Source organism: Oratosquilla oratoria, chromosome 17 (assembly GCF_046742065.1).
Source record: "Oratosquilla oratoria isolate Oo_2021 chromosome 17, ASM4674206v1, whole genome shotgun sequence".
Taxonomy (NCBI): Eukaryota; Metazoa; Arthropoda; class Malacostraca; order Stomatopoda; family Squillidae; genus Oratosquilla; species Oratosquilla oratoria.
In genome coordinates this window covers 59,455,185-59,475,903 of record NC_134793.1, presented here as the reverse complement: position 1 = coordinate 59,475,903, position 20,719 = coordinate 59,455,185, and the positions used below count along the sequence as shown (strand labels likewise).

Below are 20,719 nucleotides of genomic sequence, written 5' to 3'. Positions count from 1 at the left end.
CAGAAAATTTTGAAAGTAATAAAAAGATGTTTTGGAAAGAAATTAAGAGAGGAAAAGGAGGCGAATCAAGTAGGGAAGAAAAGGTAAAAGGTGCAGATGGAGAGATGATAATGGAAGAGAAGGCAGTAAGGGGAAGATGGGCAGAATATTTTAGGGAGTTCCTAATGTGAAGGAGGATAGGGAGGGAAAGATAGCTGCAGTGGGAAATGCTAAGAAAATGACCGTGATGAGTGAGGAAAATGGAGGAGAAATGAGGAAGGATGAAATGAAGGCAGTTGTTAAGATGATAAAAGCAGGTAAGGCACCTGGTCTGGATGGATGCCATGCAGAATGTCTAAAAAAAGGAGGTACAGTGATGGTGGACTGGCTGGTGAGGTTATTTAATGTTTGCTGGAGAGAGGGTAGAGTGCCGGAGGACTGGAGGAGTGCCTGTATAGCTCCACTTTACAAGGTAGAAAAGGGGACAAGTGTGAATGTAGTAGTTTCAGAGGAAGTTTGTTAAGTGTAGTTGGGAAGGCTTATGGGAGGATCTTGATTGAGAGGATTAGGATAGGAACAGAGGGAGTAATTGGTGAAGAACAGTGTGGATTTAGGATGGGTAGAGGTTGTGTAGATCAGATCTTTGTGGTAAGACAGATATGTGAGAAAGCTATAGGAAAGGGGAAGGATGTTTTTTTGGCTTTTATGGATCTGGAAAAGCCTTATGATAGGGTAGACAGGAAGGCACTGTGGGAGGTTTTGTGGATATACAGGATAGGAGGAAAGCTTCTAGGAGCTGTCAAGAGTTTTTATGAGAGTAGTAGAGCTTGTGTCAGGATTGGAAATGGAGAGAGTGAGTGGTTCGAGGTAAAGGTGGGACTACGTCAAGGATGCGTTATGTCGCCCTGGCTGTTCAACTTGTACATGGATGGGGTAGTGCGAGAGGTAAATGCAAGGGTGGTGGGTCAGAGATTGGAGATGGTTAAAGAAAATGGAGAAAAGTGGGAGGTGAGCCAGCTGTTGTTTGCTGACGACACTGCTCTTGTGGCAGGATCGGAGGATGGATTGAGGAGGTTGGTGACAGAGTTTGGGAGAGTATGTGATAGAAGAAAGCTGAAGATAAATGTGGGTAAAAGTAAGGTGATGAGATGTTCAAGGGGTGAAAGTGGCAGCAGACTAGAAGTAAGCATTAAGGGAGAGCGACTGGAGGAAGTGGATAGTTTTAGATACTTGGGTGCAAATGTGGTAGGAAAAGGTGGAATGAAGGTGGAGGTAGAATGTAGATTGAGAGAAGTGAGTAAATGCCTTGGTGGACTAAAAAGTGTAATGAGGAATAGACATTTGGGAATGGATGCTAAGAGGAGACTGTATGAAGGAGTGATTGTGCCAACAGTACTGTATGGGGCAGAAACATGGAACATATGAGAGGAAGAGAGAAGGAGCTTGAATGTGTTTGAGATGAGGTGTCTGAGAAGTATGATGGGTGTTACTAGACTAGATTAGAGTGAGAAATGAGGAGGTGAGGAGGAGAACGGGTAGAAAGGGAGTTAGGAGATAGGGTTGATGAAAGAATATTAGGATGGTTTGGACACATGGAAAGAATGAGTGAAGAAAGACTAGTAAAAGAGGTATGGAAGGCAGATGTGGAAGGAGTGAACATGAGGGGACGTCCTAGGATGAGATGGATGGAAGGGGTGAAGGGGGCTTTGGGGAAGAGGGGAATGTCTGTTGAGGAAGGACAGGAGAGGACAGAAGATAGGGGTGAATGGAGAATGGTTGTATATGGATGATGTTGTAATGCATGAGGTGGAATGGGCGGGTGGATGGGGGGTGAGGTAGTATGTGTGAGCAAAATTTGATGTAGCCCGAAGGGATTTCTCCCCGTCTTCTCCTTTTCTGCATGGTGGGACGGAGAGGGGGGGTCGCTGATTTAACGAAGCGGCTTTGCTGTGTCTTGCAACACTGCTTCTGACCCAGGGCAGTGGACAAGGTGCAGGGATGAACCGTCATCCAGGAGGTGCTAAGATGGGAGGGAGGGTGGAGGGTTGTGGAGTGTATTTAGAGATGAAATGGGTGGGAATGATTTTATGCCTTTTCCTTTTTGACTACCTCCCTTGTAAGGGGGAAAAAGCCTTGGTATATGTATGTATGTATGTATCAAGGGGTTCTTTTCCTTTCATAATTCTGTAGATGGTTAGTAGGTCCCCTCGTTCTCTTCTTTGTTCCAGGCTTGGCAATTCCATTTTGGCCAGTCTTTGTTGTTGTTGTTGTTGTTGTCGTTCCCTAGACTGTCTGTCCGAGCAGTCCCGTCTCCCCAAGGAAGGCCACAGCCGAAACTGGGTTTTCCCACAAATCCTTTATAGAGTGTATGTTGTGTTGTTTGCGTGCATGATTGTGTATAATGCAGTCTTCCATTATGTGTTGTATGGTATGGGGTGAAGTGTTACATCCTGGGCAGCTGTTCACAACACGGTCGTCCAGCCTCTTCTGGTAGCTTAGAAGTGCTGGGTGGTGACCGCATCGCAGTCTGGCCAAGTGGACTCTGTCCTTACGTGGGAGAGAGGATTCAGAAGGGTGGATATCAGGGGGTCTGGCATGCAGCAGTGTGTTGTCTTTCAGTGTGTTAATGGAGCGGTGAGTGATATGATTATGAATATGTTTCCGGAGGCTGGTATTTGGTGGTTGTGGAGGAAGAGAAGAGAGTATCTGTGTGTAATAAAGGTCTTTGGGTGTAGTTTTAATGTTTCTTGGTGTGTGTGGGTGTTCTGCTATGTAGTGTAACGGGGTGTGATGTGTTTGTGGTGGCTGCAGCAAGTGTTTGTGTGCCTCTCATGTCGAGGTGGTCCTTGACTTTGAGGACTTTTGTTTCATGGTGTAAATGGTCTGTAGGTGATGTATTTGTGCAGCCTGTAATTGTTTTTAGGGCTTTGTTTTGTATGATTTGAAGGGTGTTGTGGTGTGTCTCACTGAGATTAGGAGCCCATGCAGGACTCGCATAATTCATCACTGAGCGTATGCATTGTTTGTATATTGTTATATTAGTTTCTTTGTTTTGTCCAAATGTTGTTCCAGTGATTGACTTAAGTGCGTTAAGTCTAGGTGTGCATTTGTTTTTTATGTTTGTGAGGTGTTGTTTGAAAGACATGGATGTATCGTATGTTACACCAAGAATTTTCGGTGTGTTTGTGTGTGGTATTAGAGTGTTGTTGATGTAGAGATGAGGTATGTATTTGTGTTCTTTTGTCCAGTTGGTGAGAAGTGTTGCTGTAGATTTGGTTGGAGCTATTTTGAGTCTGTGATGAACCATGTGCTGAGTGTGTCAAGGTATGGCTAGATTATTTCTGCAGCTTTGTCTGTGTTACGATGTGTGCATGTGATTGTTATGTCGTCTGCGTAGGAAGAGATTTGTATTTCTGAGGTGTCTGGCGTGGGTAAGTCATGCATGTATAGATTAAATAATGTGGGGGATAGAACTGAGCCCTGCGGTACTCCGTTCTTAATGTTTCTGATGTGCGATGATTGGCCATTATATGACACATGAGCATTCCTGCCTGCCAGATAATTGGCCAGCCATCTTTTGGTGTTATTGTGCATGTCTGTGTTATATATTTTATTTGTTAGGTTGTGGCGGGGGATAGCATCAAAAGCTTTACTAATGTCCAATGTTATAAGAAGTGTTCTGTGGTGGGGCCTATCTGAATTGATGCCATCAAAAATTCTTTGTGTGAGGTTTGTCAGAAGAGTGTTTGTGGAGTGTAGTGGCCTAAAACCGTGTTGTGAGTCAGCAAGGGGAATATGTGGTGTGACAAGTTTAAGTATTAGGCGTTCAATGACTTTAGAGGGGGTGCAGAGAAGTGTGATTGGGCGGTGCGATGTTGGGATTGTTGGGTCTTTGTTCGGTTTTGGAATGGTGATTATTTTACCATGCTTCCAGATGTTGGGTATAGTGTTGTGTGAATAGCTGTAGTTTGCAATGTTTGTGAGTGCGTGTATACCTTGTGGTCCAATGTGTTTTAGGTGGATGTTGCTTATGTTATCAGGGCCACAGGCAGATGAGTGCTTGAGACTATGCATTATGAGTTTTGTCTGACTGTCTATGAAGGGTGTATAGTCTGAGTCTGTGGGAAAGTCTTTCTTACGTCGAATGGTGCGTCGGTCGTCAGGGTGAGATGTAAGATGGCTCGTCTGTGCAAAATGACGTATGAGTGCGTTTGCTTGTTGTCTGTTTGAGGGTAGATTATCTGTTGTTGTGATTATTGCTGCGTGAGAGCGTGTAGTGTTAGTGTTGGATAGTGTGATGCTGTTGAGTGTTTTGTACAATTTGCTGGTGTTTGTTTTGTGATCAAGTGTATTGATAAAGTTTTGCCAATTTTGTGTTTTTTGTTCATGTATTTTATTGGCAATCACAGTGTTTAGTGTTTGTATTTGGTCTGCTATGTTTTGAGGGATAGGTGTGGGGGTATCGTGTTTAAGTGTGTCACGTTGTCTGATGAGGCCTTGGATTTCCGGTGTGAAGTTGGGGTTGTGTGATTTTCTGTTGCCTCTAGGGATGTATCTCTTGTCTGCGTTTTGTATGATTGTATTAAAAGCGTGCACAGCATTGTTTATGTTTGTGATTGGTGTACTGTTAAGTGTTTCAAAATGTTGTTCTGTCTCTTCATTAAAGGCTTCCCAGTTAGCTCTCTTGTAATTGGTGTAAGTGTGTCTGTGGCCAGCTGGGGTGCATCTTGTTTTGGTGGTGATGATGATTGGAAGGTGGTCAGAACCAAGGGTTCCGACCACTCTCCATGATGTTGTTGGGGTTAGGCAGGGGGAGCAAAAGGTGATATCAGGAGAGGAGGGAGTGTAGAGGGCTTGGTATGGGATATGTGTATGATCATGCGTGTTGTTCATGATAGTCAATGAGTCGAGTTGAGTCTGTATATCAAGCCCTCTGTCTGTGTCGGGGTTGTCGACAAACCAGGCAGACGACTTGGCGTTGAAGTCACCACCCATGATCAGGTTGGGGATTGAGGTTAGTTGGCTGAGTTGAGGTCTGAAGGTGTTTGGAACTGTGGGGGATGATTGGGGGGGAATGTACATGTTAACTATTGTTAGTGTTGAATTGTTGCCTGTGCGGATACGAATGGATTGGGTTTCTGTTGTGTTATCTGTGGTAGGGAGGAGAATTTTGGTTGTGGCACTTGTGTCCACAAAACAGATGGAATGGTGGATCAGGGTGACGAGTCCACCGCCATTGCCGTCAGTCCGGTCTTGTCTGATGGTGGTGTAATTATGAAATGATGGTGTTTTGTGTGAGTGTCTTAATTTTGTTTCTTGTAGAATTGCAATGTGTATGTTGTGTTGTTTAAGAAAGTGTTCAAGTTCATGTTTTTTAGTGTTAATACCGTCAATGTTGTGTTGTAATATGTTGATGTTGTGTGTTTTGTATGTGTTGTATGTTGCCGTTTGGGGTTGAGGTTGGGGTGGTAGTGGGGAAGGTGTAGGATCTGGGTCAGAGGGGGGGAAAGGAGAGATCGGGGACAAAGGAAGGGGAGTACTAATTGGGGGTAAGGGCAAAGGGAAATTGGGAGTGGGTAAGGGTGTTGGCTGTGGTTGGGGAGGTGGGATTGGGGTTACTGGAGGGCAGGTAGAACATGTCCAAGTGTTTGTGTATTGGTTTGTGTCAGCAAGTGTTGTACAAGTGAGGTGGGCCCAGTTTTTGCACATATTGCACTGAACTGAGCCCTTTGTCTGTCTGCTCGAAGTAATGGGTTTAGAGCATGTTGGGCATGTGTATTTTGTGGTGGGCCCAGGATTGCTCTCTACATCTCCGGCTAAAAGTAGAAGAAGAGGGGTGATCGCCGGAAAATTACCCCTCAGTGCAGAAAAAACGTAACATTGTGTGTTGGAAAAAAAGGATTGTGGTACTCCCCCAGGTAGGCGTAGCTCCTCCTTGGGGATCGGTGCCATCTGCGTAGAGCTGATGGCCAGGGGTAGTTGCTGCTGTTTGGCCCCCAACTCTTGGGGTTGGGGGGTGGTCCCACGACGTAGACGTTGCAGCTCCAGGACCCGCCAGTCTTTGTTCATATGTCCGGTTTGAAAGTGTTGGGGCCATCTTTATTGTTACTCTCTGTATTCTTTCTAATTGTCGTATATTCTTTTTTGTACTGGGTGACCATATCAGCACTGCATATTCCAGTTTTGGCCTTATCAGCATTTGTAATATTTTCTTAATCATTTCCTTATCCAGGTATTTAAAGGCCACCTTTATTGATCTCAACAAACTGTATGTTTCTCTGACTATTTTATTTATATGTTTATCTGGTGACATGTCTTTGGTGATGATCACTCCTAGGTCCCTTTCAGAATTTACTTTCTTTACTTCTTTTCCATCAATTTTATACTCTCCTGATATTCTACTCTTGCTTTTCCCAAATTCAGTTATACTGCACTTCTTGATGTTGAATTCTACCTCCCATCTCTTTCTCCACTCTGAGACTTTGTTCAGATCACTCTGTAATGAGTCACAGTCTGTTTCAGAGTTTATTCTCTTTAATAACTTTGTGTCATCCATAAAGCAGTTCATGTAACTTGCAATGCCTTCACCCATGTCATTTACATATATAGCAAACATTATTGGATCTAGTACTGACCGCTGTGGGATGCCAGTACTCATTTCTTCCCATTTTGAATATTTGTCTCTGAACACTACTCTCATTTTTCTTCCATGTAGGAAGTCCTCCATCCAGTTCAATAGTTTTCCATGTATGCTTCGTATTGTTTCCAGTTTATATAGCAATTTTCTATGTGGTACCTTATCAAATGCCTTTTGTAGGTCCAGGAATGCACAGTCTGCCCAGCCATCCCTTTCTTGCAATATATCTATCAATCTTGAATAGAAACAAATCAAATTAGTGGTACATGATCTTCCCTGTCTGAATCCAAATTGCCTCAGGTTCAATATATTCTTCTACAGATATTTCATCCATCTCTCTTCTATGATTCTCTCACAAATTTTAACTATTGTACTTGTTAGGGACACCAGTCTATAATTTGTTGGGTCTTCCTTATTTCCCCCCTTATATATTGGCATTATATTGGTATTTTTCCAATCTCCTGGTAGTTTCCCTTCTTTGAGAGAGCATTCAATTATTTTGTATATTATTCCTGCTAGTTCGTCTATACATTCCTTTAGTATCCAGTTTGCAACTCCGTTCGGGCCATGTGACATGTTAACGTCAAGCTTTAATATTTGATTCCTTATATCATTCTGAGTAGTATTTAATTTCTTCATTGGAGGAAATGTTACTTCAATTCTTTGATCACAGTTTTGTTGATTTTTTTTTTTTTTTTTTTTTTCCTTTTTTCTTTGGTGAATACAGATTTGAAATATTTGTTCGTAATATCTGCAATTTCTATATCTTTTGTGTATTCTCTATTACCTTGACATAATTTAAGTATTTCCTGTTTATTTTTTAGATTGCCATTTACATATCTATAAAATAATTTGGGTTGATCTTTACATTGATCTATTATGTCCTTTTATTAATTTCTTTGTTCTTCTCTTTGTATTTTCACATATTCATTTCGTAGTTTGGTGTATATTTTCCATTTCTCAGATTTTCTTTCCTTTTTCTATCTTTTCCAGGCTTTATATCTTCTGTCTTTTGCCTCACTGCTTGGGTGCAAATGTGGAGGGAAAGGGAGGAATGGAGGTAGAGGTAGAATATAGATTGAGAGAAGCGAGTAAATGCCTTGGTGGATTAAAAAGTGTAATGAGAAATAGATATTTGGGAATGGATACTAAGAGGAGATTGTATGGAGGTGTGATTGTGCCAACAGCACTGTATGGGGCAGAAACATGGAACATAAGAGAGGAGGTGCCTGAGAAGTATGATAGGTGTTACTAGGCTGGATAGAGTGAGAATTGAGGAGGTGAGGAGAATGGGGGTGGAAAGGGAATTGGGAGATAGGGTTGATGAAAGAGTACTAGGGTGGTTTGGACACATGGAAAGAATGAGTGAAGAAAGACTAGTAAAAGAGGTGTGGAAGGCAGAGGTGGAAGGAGTGAACATAAGGGATTGACCTAGGATGAGATGGATGGATGGGGTAAAAGGAGAATTGTGAAAGAGAGGAATGTGTTTAGGAAGGATGGGAGGGGACAGAAGATAGGTGTGAGTGGAGAAAGGTTGTGTATGGATGATGCTGTGATACATGAGGTGGAGTGGGTGGTGGATGGTGTGGTGAGGGAGTATGTCTGAAAAATAAGTTGACGCAGCCCGAAGGGGTTTCTTCCCATCTACTCCTTTTCTTCATGAGAGGACAGAGAGTGGGGTCTCCGATTTAATGAAGCGGCCTTGCTGTGGATTTGCTGTGTCTTGTGACATTGCTTCTGACCCAGGGCAGTGGTCAAGATGCAGTGATGAACTGTCATCCAGGAGTTGCCAAGATAAGATTGAGGGAAGAGGGTGGATTTGAGTGGAGTATGTTGGGGATGGAATGGGTGGGAGTAGTTTTTATGCCATTGTTTTTTGGCTACCTCCCTTGTAAGGGGGAAAAACTCTTCAGTATATGTATATGTGTGTATTACAATGTGTAGGGTGGGTGTATGTTTGTATATGGCCATATCCCTTTCAACCTTTTCAATACAAATTGAATATTCTCACACACACTAGCTGCCTGATGTACAACGATGCATTACAATATGCGCTTTATAAAATATAAAGTTACAACTATTATACTCTTTCTCTTTCACCCAGAACTTTTATAACCACAGAAAACAAAATTAAGCCTGTTCACAGAATATGGGGGTCACTCAACTACAACTACAAAATAAATATAATGAGGAAGCCAATGCCAGCATCCTTGTATACTCACTCATGGCTCATGATGCCTACGTATGCATTATATTCTAGGGGCCAATGGGGAAAAGCCTTTTTTATGTGTACACATGTATTTTGTCAGGGCAAAATTGCAATGTGTATATCAGTTCAAACACAACCTTACATGTGGAAGTATCAGTCAATTTGGCCTTCAGTGATGTGTTTTATCTATTTTGTGCTTCTTTGGTACAGGAAAGAAGGAGTGGCAGCTCTTCAGGAAGCCATTAGACTTGCACAGGAGAGCAGTGATCATGTTTGCCTTCAACATGCCTTAGCTTGGCTTTACACACTGCTACCAAACCAGAAGGTATGTGGGCTCATTTATATATTTATTAACTTTCTGATTGGAAACATATGGCTCTACAATAGCTGGCACTGGTCTTTAGTCCACTTTGTTTTTTTATTTATATGTTTATTTTAGAAGGAAACAATGGTGGTGAATAGGAGTTGAATGGATGGGAGTGGGTGCATCCCTTTGACTTGGCTACCTCCCTTGTAAGGAGGAAGAAGCCCTTGGAAAAAAAAAGGCTTATTTATTTATTATTATTAGGTTCATGGAGTAAACTTAAGGGAATGACCAAAGATAAGATAGATGGAGTGAAAGGGGCTATGAGCAAGAGGAAAATGTCTAATGAGCAGGGAAGGGAAAAGGCAGGGGATAGGGGTGAGTGGAGAATTGTTGGGCATGGATGATTTTTGGACACAGCCTAAAGGGATTTCTCCCAATCTTCTCTATTTTTGCATGAGGGAACGAGGAGGAAGGGTTGCTGTGTAAGTAAAGTAGCCCTGCTGTGGATGTACGGTGTGTTACTACATTTCTTCTGACCCAGGTAGTGGGCAGGAGATAGGGATGCCCCTACATCCATGAGGAGCTAAGATGAGAGGGTAACAGGGGTGGTGGATTGGAGTGCAGCAGATATGAGTGGGTTGGATTGTTCCTTGACTGGCTACCTTTCTTGTAAGGAGAAGTCCTTGGTATATAGATAGATTTTATTTCTTTATTTCATTTATTTATTTATATATTTATTTTCTAAGTTGAAAGATAAGGATAACTTGGGCCAGGTACAGTACACCTGAGTAGAAATGATGGTATTTTAGAAGTGGATAACAGGGATGTGGAGGGAGTGAACATGAGGGGACATCCTAGGATGAGGTGGATGGATGGAGTGAAGGGGGCTCTGGGGAAGAGGGGAATGTCTGTTGAGGAAGGACGGGAGAGGACAGAAGACGGGTGAATGGAGAATGGTTGTATATGGATGATGTTGTGATGCATAAGGTGGAATGGGGGTGAGGGAGTATGTGTGAGCAAAATTTGATGCAGCCTGAAGGGATTTCTCCCCGTCTTCTCCTTTTCTGCATGGGGGGACAGAGAGGGGGGGTCGCTGATTTAATGAAGCGGCCTTGCTGTGGATGTGCTGTGTCTTGCGACGCTGCTTCTGACCCAATGCAGTGGACAAGGTGCAGGGATGACCTGTCATCTAGGAGGTGCTAAGATAAGAGGGAGGGTGGAGGGGTGTGGAGTGTATTCAGAGATGAAATGGGTGGGAATGATTTTATGCCTTTTCCTTTTTGACTACCTCCCTTGTAAGGGGGAAAAAGCCTTGGTATATGTATGTATAACAGGGACAAGGCCCAAGGATTGTTGCCATCCATTGTAGGGCTGCAAGATTCCAATATAGAGAGGCAGAAAAGAAAAGGAACGAAAGAAAAAAAAATTGGGATGGGTGTGCGGTAGGTGGTGGATATAGGCTTTGACTATGGCCCCCTTAAAAAGGGGAAAGGGCCTTGCTGTGTCTTCCTGCATTGCTTCTGACCCAGGGCAGTGGGCGAGATGCAGGAATGAACCATCATTCAGAAGGAGCTAAGAAAAGAGGGAGGGAGGGGTGGTGAATGGGAGTGGAGTATGTGGGGATGAAATGGGTAGGATTGGATTTATGCCTTTGACTTTAGCTACCTCCCTTGCAAGGGGTTGTGCTTAACTTTTTTTAAACTAGCCAGACTAGTTAGATTCAATTTTAGCTAGTCTCCAAGAATTTTGACTAGCCCACCAAAGATTTGACTAGTCTGCCTTGCTTTTCAATAGCATGATGTAATGTTAATCTTGGGAGAGCCTGGATACTATTCAATCATTTACATCCAACAACCCAATATAAACATAATTCTAACACACACACACACACAGGTTATGAAAAAAGAATTTCTTACTCTTTGGATGCTAAGAAGAATACAATATCTCATGGAAGTTACATCAAGAAAAAGAAATGTCAGTGATGAAGGATATCACATTATCAACTCTAGGGAAGGATTTGGATGTAACAGACCAGATTGATAGCATATATAGGTTAGGAAAGTATAAGAGAAATTGTCCATGTCCTATGAAAATAAAATTCAAGTTGCAAGCCATGGCAAAAGAAGTAATCAGCAAGTCTTGGAAGTGTGCATCAGAAAAAATATATATATATATTTGGATCAGGAAAGATGCTAACAAAGAGTGAGTAAAGATATGAAAGTTCTTACAGGAACCCAAAGCCAAAAATTATAGATTTTTTTTGCAAAGTTGTCAATCAGGTGAGAAAAATATTTCTAAGAAAACAAGAAGGCAGCATTGCAAAGTAACCATTACAAGGGAACTTAGAATAGCATATGCTAAGGTTGATGGTTTACTATCAGCTAGGTTGGAGATAAATGACTACTTAACGATAAACGAGCCTGATATATTGTGTCTAGTAGAGACTAAAGTCACAAAAAAATGTTAATGTATAGTTGGGGAACAATCAGTACATATGGAGAAGAGGCAGAGAATATAAAAAGGGTGGAGGAGTAATGTTTGTGGTGAGAAGTGATATAAAGGTGGAAGAAGCAAATTTGAATGAAGGCAGGGCTGAAGCATTTCACCTAAAGATTAGTACTAAAGGGTGTAATAAGAGAGACTTCATGGTGGCATATGTTCCCCCCCAAGACAAGAGCTTGGGATGAAATTGAATATCAAGAAATGTTAAAGGATACAAAAATTTTCCTAAAGGAAAATATTGAACAAAGTAGCAATGTAGTCCTTAATGGTGATTTCAATTGCAGTGAGGTCAAGTGGGAGGATTGAGAAGCAAGTGGCAAAGCAGATTCTAGGGGAAATACCCTATTGAGTATAGCAATGGAAAACCCAATGACCAAGTGACCTGGGTAAGAGGAGGTGACACTCCAACAAGATTAGATTTGTTACTGACCAAAGAGCCAGACATCAGCTTGAACTACATTTGCTTAATAGGAAAAAGTGACAATGTTACAATTGAATTTCAGCTGGAGGATGAGGAAATATAGCCAAGGAATAAATCACACAGGCAAGAGAGATTGAATTTTAGGAAAGCAGATTACTTAGGGTTGAAAAAAAATTCTTTGAAGAAGCAAACTGGGAGGAATTCATAAATACTACAGGAATAAGGAGGAAATTATCTTCCTTGACATTTACAACCTAGGAGTGAAGAAACATGTGCCAAAGGCTATAGAAAGGAAGAAGCAAAAACGGGATTGGTTTAACAAAAAGTGTGAGATTGCGTAAAAGGCCAGGAATGTGGCTTGGAGAAAATGGAGAAAGAGAAGAAGCAATAAAACAAAAGAAGCTTACAAACAAGCTAGGAATGACTATACAGAATTTGCAGCGAGAAAGAAAGCAATTTTGAAAGAAATGTACATAAATGCTTTTGTCTACTATATTTAATTTATTTTATTAAAAGATATTTATTGAGTAGACTAGTTATGAATCACAGTGATACACTGGTAAATATTAAGACATGCTCAAATAGAACTCCAATAAAATGTTCATCATCATTGTTAATACTCAGCTCACTGCTGCTAGCAGAAATATTTTTTCAAAAATTAAGCTTAGCTCACATTTGATTGTTGCACAAGTACATTTTGAAATTTGAAAAGAAAAATATTTGCTTATAAATTTTATGGTAATATCATGGTACTTATTTTTCATGTATTGAATTATTATCAAATTATCATAATCATCATCAATCATCATCATCATCACATCATATTCAACAAAAGATGCAGTGAGGCAAAAGACAGAAGGGACAAAGCTTGGAAAAAGTGGAGAAAAGACAAAAAACAAAGCAAATGGCAAATTTATGTTAACTGTAGAAATGAGTATGTTAATGTGAGAAGAGAGGAAAAAAGGAACCATGAGAAGGATATTATAGACAAATGCAAAGAGCAACCCAAACTATTCTATCGGTATGTGAATGGTAAACTTAAAAACAAACAGGAAATGGTGAAACTAGGCCAAGGAAACATAGAATACATAGAAGATTAGAGATGGCCGAAGTCATGAACAATCACTTTAAATCTGTTTTCACCAGAGAGAAAATACCAAATTGTGACATAGATAAAAACAAGAAATCTCCCCTCATGAATGAGTTTACAGCATCACGAAAGGAAATATCAGAACATCTATCAAGGCTGGATGTCAGAAAATCACATGGCCCGGATGGTATTGCAAATTGGATTCTAAAGGAGTGCAAAGAAGAACTAACGGACAAAATACACATCTTAATAAACAGCTCACTCAAAGAAGGAAAGATACCCGAGGACTGGAAAAACGCTAACATTGTACCAATATACAAAGGAGGAAACAAGGAAGAACCCACCAACTATAGGCCAGTATCACTAACAAGCACCATAGCCAAAATTTGTGAGAAAATAATCAAGAATAGATGGGTAAAACATCTGGAAGACAATGACATATTAAACCCAAGACAATTCGGATTCAGACAAGGAAGATCATGCTCCACAAACTTAATATGCTTTTACTCAAGACTAATAGACATAGTGCAAGAAAGAAATGGATGGGCTGATTGTGCATTCCTAGACTTGCAAAAAGCCTTTGACAAAGTACCACACAAAAACTACTAAAAAAACTGGAACACATAGGAGGAATACAAGGAAACCTACTAAAATGGATAGAGGACTTTCTGATTGGTAGAAAGATAAGAGTAATGCTCAGAGAAAAATATTCAGATTGGAAAGAGGTGATCAGTGGAGTACCGCAAGGATCTGTGCTGGCACCAATAATGTTTGCTATCTATATGAATGACATGGACGAGGACGTGAACTGCTACATGAGCTTCTTTGCCGATGACGCCAAACTGCTAAGGAAAATAGAAACTGATGAGGACTGTGAAGCACTGCAAGAAGACCTAAATAGGGTATGGAACTGGAGTCAGAAATGGGAAGTGGACTTTAATACTAAGAAGTGTAGCATAATGGAGTTTGGAAAAAGCAAAAACAGAATATCAGGAAAATATACAATTGGAACCAAAGAAGTAAAGAAAGTAGGATCCGAAAAAGATTTGGGAGTAATTATCACGAATGACTTGTCCTATGATGTACAGATTAACAAAATTGTCGGGGAGACTTACAACTTGCTAAGATCAATAAAAGTGGGGTTTACATACTTGGACGAAGACATGATGAAAAAAATATTGGTTACATTGATAAGGCCTAGATTAGAGTATGCGGCGACATTGTGGTCCCCCAGTACCAAAAAGAATATAAAGAAAATAGAAAGAATCCAAAGAGCAGCTACAAAAATGGCACCTGCACTTGCAAACCTATCATACGAGGAGAGATTGGCTAAACTGGAGTTACCGACACTGGAGCAAAGAAGAGAGAGAGGTGACCTATTGACCATCTACAGAATCATGAGAGGCACAGAGGTACTCGATAGAGAGAACTTACTAAACTGGGACAAAAGAAACACAAGAGGACATGGAAAGAAAATCAAAAAACATAGCTATAGAAGAGAACTGAAGAAAAACAGTTTTCCACATAGAGTTTTGGACAATTGGAACAAACTAGACAATGAAATAGTATGCGCAAAAACCATTCATGAGTTTAAAAACAAACTAGACACTGCGAGATACAAAGGCGGGACATCACGAGCATAGCTCCCCTTCCCGCAAAATACAACTAGGTAAATACAACTAGGTAAATATGTATTCTGACTGTATTATGACAGTCCAGGTTAGATTGTCTTATGGGCTAGACATAGCCATTGGGATCTAAATTAAATGTTTCGGACTTGTTTAACCACTTCACTCCGGGACTTAAATCTCGCGGGCAGCAGCCAATGCCAGCCGTAAGACGTGTTGTAATAATACTTGCATCATAAAATATAGTCACCGCTTATATCGATCATTCTCTCTTTCACTCGTGAATTTTGAAAAACATAGAGAATGTGATCAAGGGCAGATTAGGGAGAATGTCAAAACGCAGGGGCGACTACAATAAATATAATGAAGACGCCGATATGGCAGTGTTGCGAATCCACTTGCTCCTCATGACGCCTACGTGTGTGGCACCGTATGGTAGGGGTTAAAATAAAGAGGTGTTTTGTTTACTTATCATGACCACAGAAATCACAGTCACAAGGAAATTCATATTGACGTTTTATTTGATTTTTTCTTATTTCCAAACAACCAATTCAGTAATTGAAAATACAGACCCATTATATATATATATATATATATATATATATATATATATATATATATATATATATATATATATATATATATATATATATATATATATACCTGCAGTCTGACCATTATCTCTACTGCCAGACCAGCCATCTACTAGTATTACAAATTTACATAAATATACCAAAGGCTTTTTCCCTCCTTACACGGGAGGTAGCCAAAAAACAAAGGCAAAGAAACCACTCCCACTCACTCCACCCCCCACATAATTGACTCCCCTCTACCCTCTTCCCTCCCTCTTATCTTGGCACCTGACGGGTCATCCCTGAAACTTGTCCACTGCCCTGGGACAGAAGCAGTGTTGCAAGACATAGCAAGGCTGCTTCATTAATTCGGCAACCCCCTCTCCATCCACTTGTGTAGAAAATTAGAAGATGGGGAGAAATCCCTTCGGGCTGAGTTGATGTATTTCTCATACATACTCCCTCACCCCCCATCCCCCACCCTCTCCCCCTTATGCATTATAGTATCATCCATACACAACCATTCTCCCCTATCGTCTGTCCTCTCCCGTCCTTCCTCAACAGACATTCCCCTCTTTCCCAAAGCCCCTTTTACCCCATCCATCCATCTCATCCTAGGTCAACCCCTCATGTTCATTCATTCCACCTTTGCCTTCCACACCTCTTTTACTAGTCTTTCTTCACTCATTCTTTCCATGTGTCCAAACCATCCCAATACTCTTTCATCAACCCTATCTCCCAACTCCCTTTCCACCTCTGTTCTTCTCCTCACCTTCTCATTTCTCACTCTATCTAGCCTAGTAACCCCTATCATACTTCTCAGGCATTTCATCTCAAACACAAAGGGATATCATAGACAAATGTAAGGATCAACCAAAACTCTTTTACAGATATGTAAACGACAAACTAAAGGATAAGCATGATATAGTAAAATTGTGTGAAGGAGATAAAGAGTACATAGACAACACAGAGATAGCAGAAGTTATGATCAGACACTTCAGGTCTGTTTTTACAATTGAGAGCTCACAACCCCAGGAGGACGAACAACTTGAATGTTCACCCATGATGAAGGAAATAAGAATAACACAGAGGGAAATAAGAGACCAAATAAAAAGCCTAGATGTCAGAAAGTCCCACAAACCAGATGAAATTGCAAATTGGATATTGAAAGAGTGTATAGACAAACATGGAACATAAGAGAGGAAGAGAGAAGGAGTTTGAATGTGTTTGAGATGAGGTGTCTGAGAAGTATGATGGGGGCTACTAGGCATGATAGAGTGAGAAATGAGGAGGTGAGGAGGAGAACAGGGGTGGAAAGGGAGTTGGGAGATAGGGTTGATGAAAGAGTATTAGGATGGTTTGGACACATGGAAAGAATGAGTGAAGAAAGACTAGTAAAAGAGGTATGGAAGGCAGATGTGGAGGGAGTGAACATGAAGGGATGTCCTAGGATGAGATGGATGGATGGGGTGAAGGGGGCTTTGGGGAAGAGAGGAAGGCCTGTTGAGGAAGGACGGGAGAGGACAGAAGACGGGTGAATGGAGAATGGTTGTATATGGATGATGTTGTAATGCATGAGGTGGAATGGGCGGGTGGATAGGGGGTGAGGTAGTATGTGTGAACAAAACTTGACGCAGCCCGAAGGGATATCTCCCCGTCTTCTCCTTTTCTGCATGGGGCAACGGAGAAGGGGGGGTCGCCGATTTAATGAAGTGGCCTTGCTGTGGATGTGCTGTGTCTTGCGACATTGCTTCTGACCCAGGGCAGTGGTCAAGGTGCCCGTCATCCAAGAGGTGCTAAGTTGAGAGGGAGGGTGGAGGGGTGTGGAGTGTATTCAGGGATGGAATGGGTGGGAATGATTTTATGCCTTTTCCTTTTTGGCTACCTCCCTAGTAAGGGGGAAAAAGACTTGGTATATGTATGTATGTATAGACAAACTGACAGATAAACTACACAAGATAATAGACTTCTCATTAAAAGAGGGAAAGGTACCCCAAGATTGGAAAGATGCAAACATAGTACCAATATACAAAAGAGAACTCTTCTCTTCCTCCACAACCACCAAATACCAGCCTCCGGAAACATATTCATAATCATATCACTCACCGCTCCATTAACACACTGAAAGACAACACACTGCTGCATGCCAGACCCCCTGATATCCACCCTTCTGAATCCTCTCTCCCACGAAAGGACAGAGTCCACTTGGCCAGACTGCGATGCGGTCACCACCCAGCACTTCTAAGCTACCAGAAGAGGATGGACGACCGTGTTGTGAACAGCTGCCCAGGATGTAACACTTCACCCCATACCATACAACATATAATGGAAGACTGCATTATACACAATCATGCACGCAAACAACACAACATACACTCTATAAAGGATTTGTGGGAAAACCCAGTTTCGGCTGTGGCCTTCCTTGGGGAGACGGGACTGCTCGGACAGACAGTCTAGGGAATGACAACAACAACAACAACAAAATATACAAAAGATGAAACAGGGAAGATCCTACAAAATTTAGACCAGTGTCCCTCACAAGCACAGTAGCAAAAATATGTGAAAAGATTATCAGGAACAGATGGACCAAACACTTGGAAGAAAATAAAACAATAAACCCCAAACAATTTGTTTTTAGAAGTGGAAGATCATACACCACAAATCTAATTAACTTTTACATACATACATACATATACCAAGGCTTTTTCCCCCTTCCAAGGGGGGTAGCCAAAAAGGGAAAGGCATAAAAACACTCCCACCCATTTCATCCCTACATACACTCCACACCCCTCCCACCCTTCCTCTCATCTGAGCACCTCCTGGATGACGGGTCATCCCTGCACCCTGCCCACCGCCCTGGGTCAGAAGCAGTGTCGCAAGACACAGTACATCCACAGCAAGGCCGCTTCATTTAATCGGCGACCCCCCCTCTCCGTCCCCCTTTGCATATAAGGAGAGGACGGGGAGAAATCCCTTCGGGCTGCGTCAAAATTTACTCACACATACTACCCCACCCCCCACCCCCCGCCCATTCCTCCTCATGCAGTCACAACATCATCCATATACAACCATTCTCCACTCACCTCTGTCTTCCGTCCTCTCCCTTCCTTCCTCAACAGACATTCCCTTCTTCCCCAAAGCCCCCTTCACCCCATCCATCCACCTCATCCTAGGACGTCCCCTCATGTTCACTTCCTCCACATCTGCCTTCCATACCTCTTTTACTAGTCTTTCTTCACTCATTCTTTCCATGTGTCCAAACCATCCTAATATTCTTTCATCAACCCTCTCTCCCAAATCCTTTTTCACCCCTGTTCTCCTCCTCACCTCCTCATTTCTCACTCTATCTAGCCTAGTAACCCCCCACCATACTTCTCAGACACCTCATCTCAAACACATTCAAACTCCTTCTCTCTTCTTCTCTTATGTTCCACGTTTCTGCCCCATACAGTGCTGTTGGCACAATCACTCCTTCATACAGTCTCCTCTTCGCATCCATTCCCAAATGTCTATTTTTCATTACACTCTTTAAACCACCAAGGCATTTACTCGCTTCTCTCAATCTACATTCTACCTCCACCTTCACTCCACCTTTTCCTGCTACACTTGCACCCAAGTATCTAAAACTATCCACTTCCTCTAGTCGCTCTCCCTTAATGTTCACTTCCAGTCTACTGCCACTTTCACCCCTTGTACATCTCATCACCTTACTTTTACCCACATTTATCTTTAGCTTTCTTCTATCACATACTCTCCCAAACTCTGCCACCAGCTTCCTCAATCCCTCCTCTGACCCTGCCACAAGCGCAGTGTCGTCCGCAAACAACAGCTGGCTCACCTCCCACTTTTCTCCATTTTCTTTAACCATCTAATTAACTTTTACTCGAGATTAATTGAGATAATACAAGAAAGAGATGGATAGGCAGACTGCACCTTCCTGGACGTGCAGAAAGCTTTTGACAAGGTATCTCACAAAAAATTAATAAGTAAAATTGAAAAAATAGGAGGAATTCAAGGTAAACTATTGGAATGGGTGAAGGACTTCTTAACTGGGAGAAAAATGAGAGTGGTACTTAGAGACAAAAGTTTGAAATGGGAAGATGTAAAAAGTGGTATCCCACAAGGCTCTGTTTTGGCTCCTTTAATGTTTGTCATATGCATAAATGATATGGACAAAGGAGTAAATTGTTACATAAATATCTTTGCCGATGATGCCAAATTACTCAAGAGAGTGAAAACAGAAGATTGCAGATTGCTATAAGATGACCTGGATAAAGTATGAGAATAGAGCCAGAAATAGGAGATGAACTTCAACAACAAGAAATGTGGCATAATGGAATTTGGAAGAGGCAAAAACAGAGTTTCAGGAAAATATATGATTGGAAACAAAGAAGTAAAGAAAGTAAACTCAGAGGGGGACCTAGGAGTAATCATCTAAGTGACTTGACACCTGACAAACATGTAAATAAACTATTCGGAGAGACTTACAACTTATTAAGATCAATGAAAATGGCCTTTGACTACAAGGATAAAGAGATGGTTAAGAAAAATAATTACTACAGTGATAAGAGCGAAACTAGAATATGCTATATCAATGTGGGCACCAAGCACAAAGAAAAACACAAAGGATTTAGAAAAAATCCAAAGAGTGGCGACAAAGATGGCACCCACACTTATCAAATTTGACATATGAACAAAGATTGGAGAAATTACAGCTGTCAACATTGGAGCAGAGAAGGGAAAGAGGAGATATGTAGACCATTTTCATAATTATGAAAGGGATGGAAGTTCTCATTAGAGATGACCTATTGAAATGGGACAAGAGAGAAACAAAGAGGACACAATAAAAAGCTAAAGAAGGACAGTTATAGAAGAGACCTCAGAAAGAACAGTTTTCTGCACAGAGTGATAGATGTCTGGAACAAATTGAACAGTGAAACAGTGAATGCCAGAACTATACACGAGTTCAAGAATAAATTGGATGTGGAGAGATATGAAAACAGGTCACAACAAGCATAGGTCCCATCCCTTAAAATGCAACTAGGTAAATACATTCAAACTCTTTCTCTCTTCCTATCTTATTTTCCATGTTTCTGCCCCATACAGTGCATTTGGCACAATCACTCCTTTATACAATCTCCTCTTAGCATCTATTCCTAAATTACAAATTTAGTCATCATAGTACTTTGTCTACTGTTTTGTTTATTTGCTTACCAAACACGTGCACATGCCCACTGCCCATCTCCCTCGAAATAATGGACATGTGCACATGGTAGCCTGGAAGCATAAGTTGTAATGTACACCTAAGTAACATTGAAAGTAGCTTGAGCATGTGCTCAAACAAGCACATGTGATATATATATATATATATATA

At 41.4% G+C, this 20,719-nt stretch overlaps 1 protein-coding gene across 6 annotated transcripts in view; it reads left to right on the top strand.

Moving 5' to 3' along the window:
• Positions 1–20,719, top strand: part of ida (anaphase promoting complex subunit 5 ida) — a 334,874-nt gene that overhangs the window by 189,504 nt on the left and 124,651 nt on the right. For all 6 annotated transcript variants that reach the window (XM_076201024.1, XM_076201023.1, XM_076201022.1 and 3 more), the window contains exon 10: positions 9,036–9,150. In XM_076201024.1, coding sequence (XP_076057139.1) covers positions 9,036–9,150 — 115 coding nt within the window. The remainder of the gene's footprint in view (positions 1–9,035; positions 9,151–20,719) is intronic.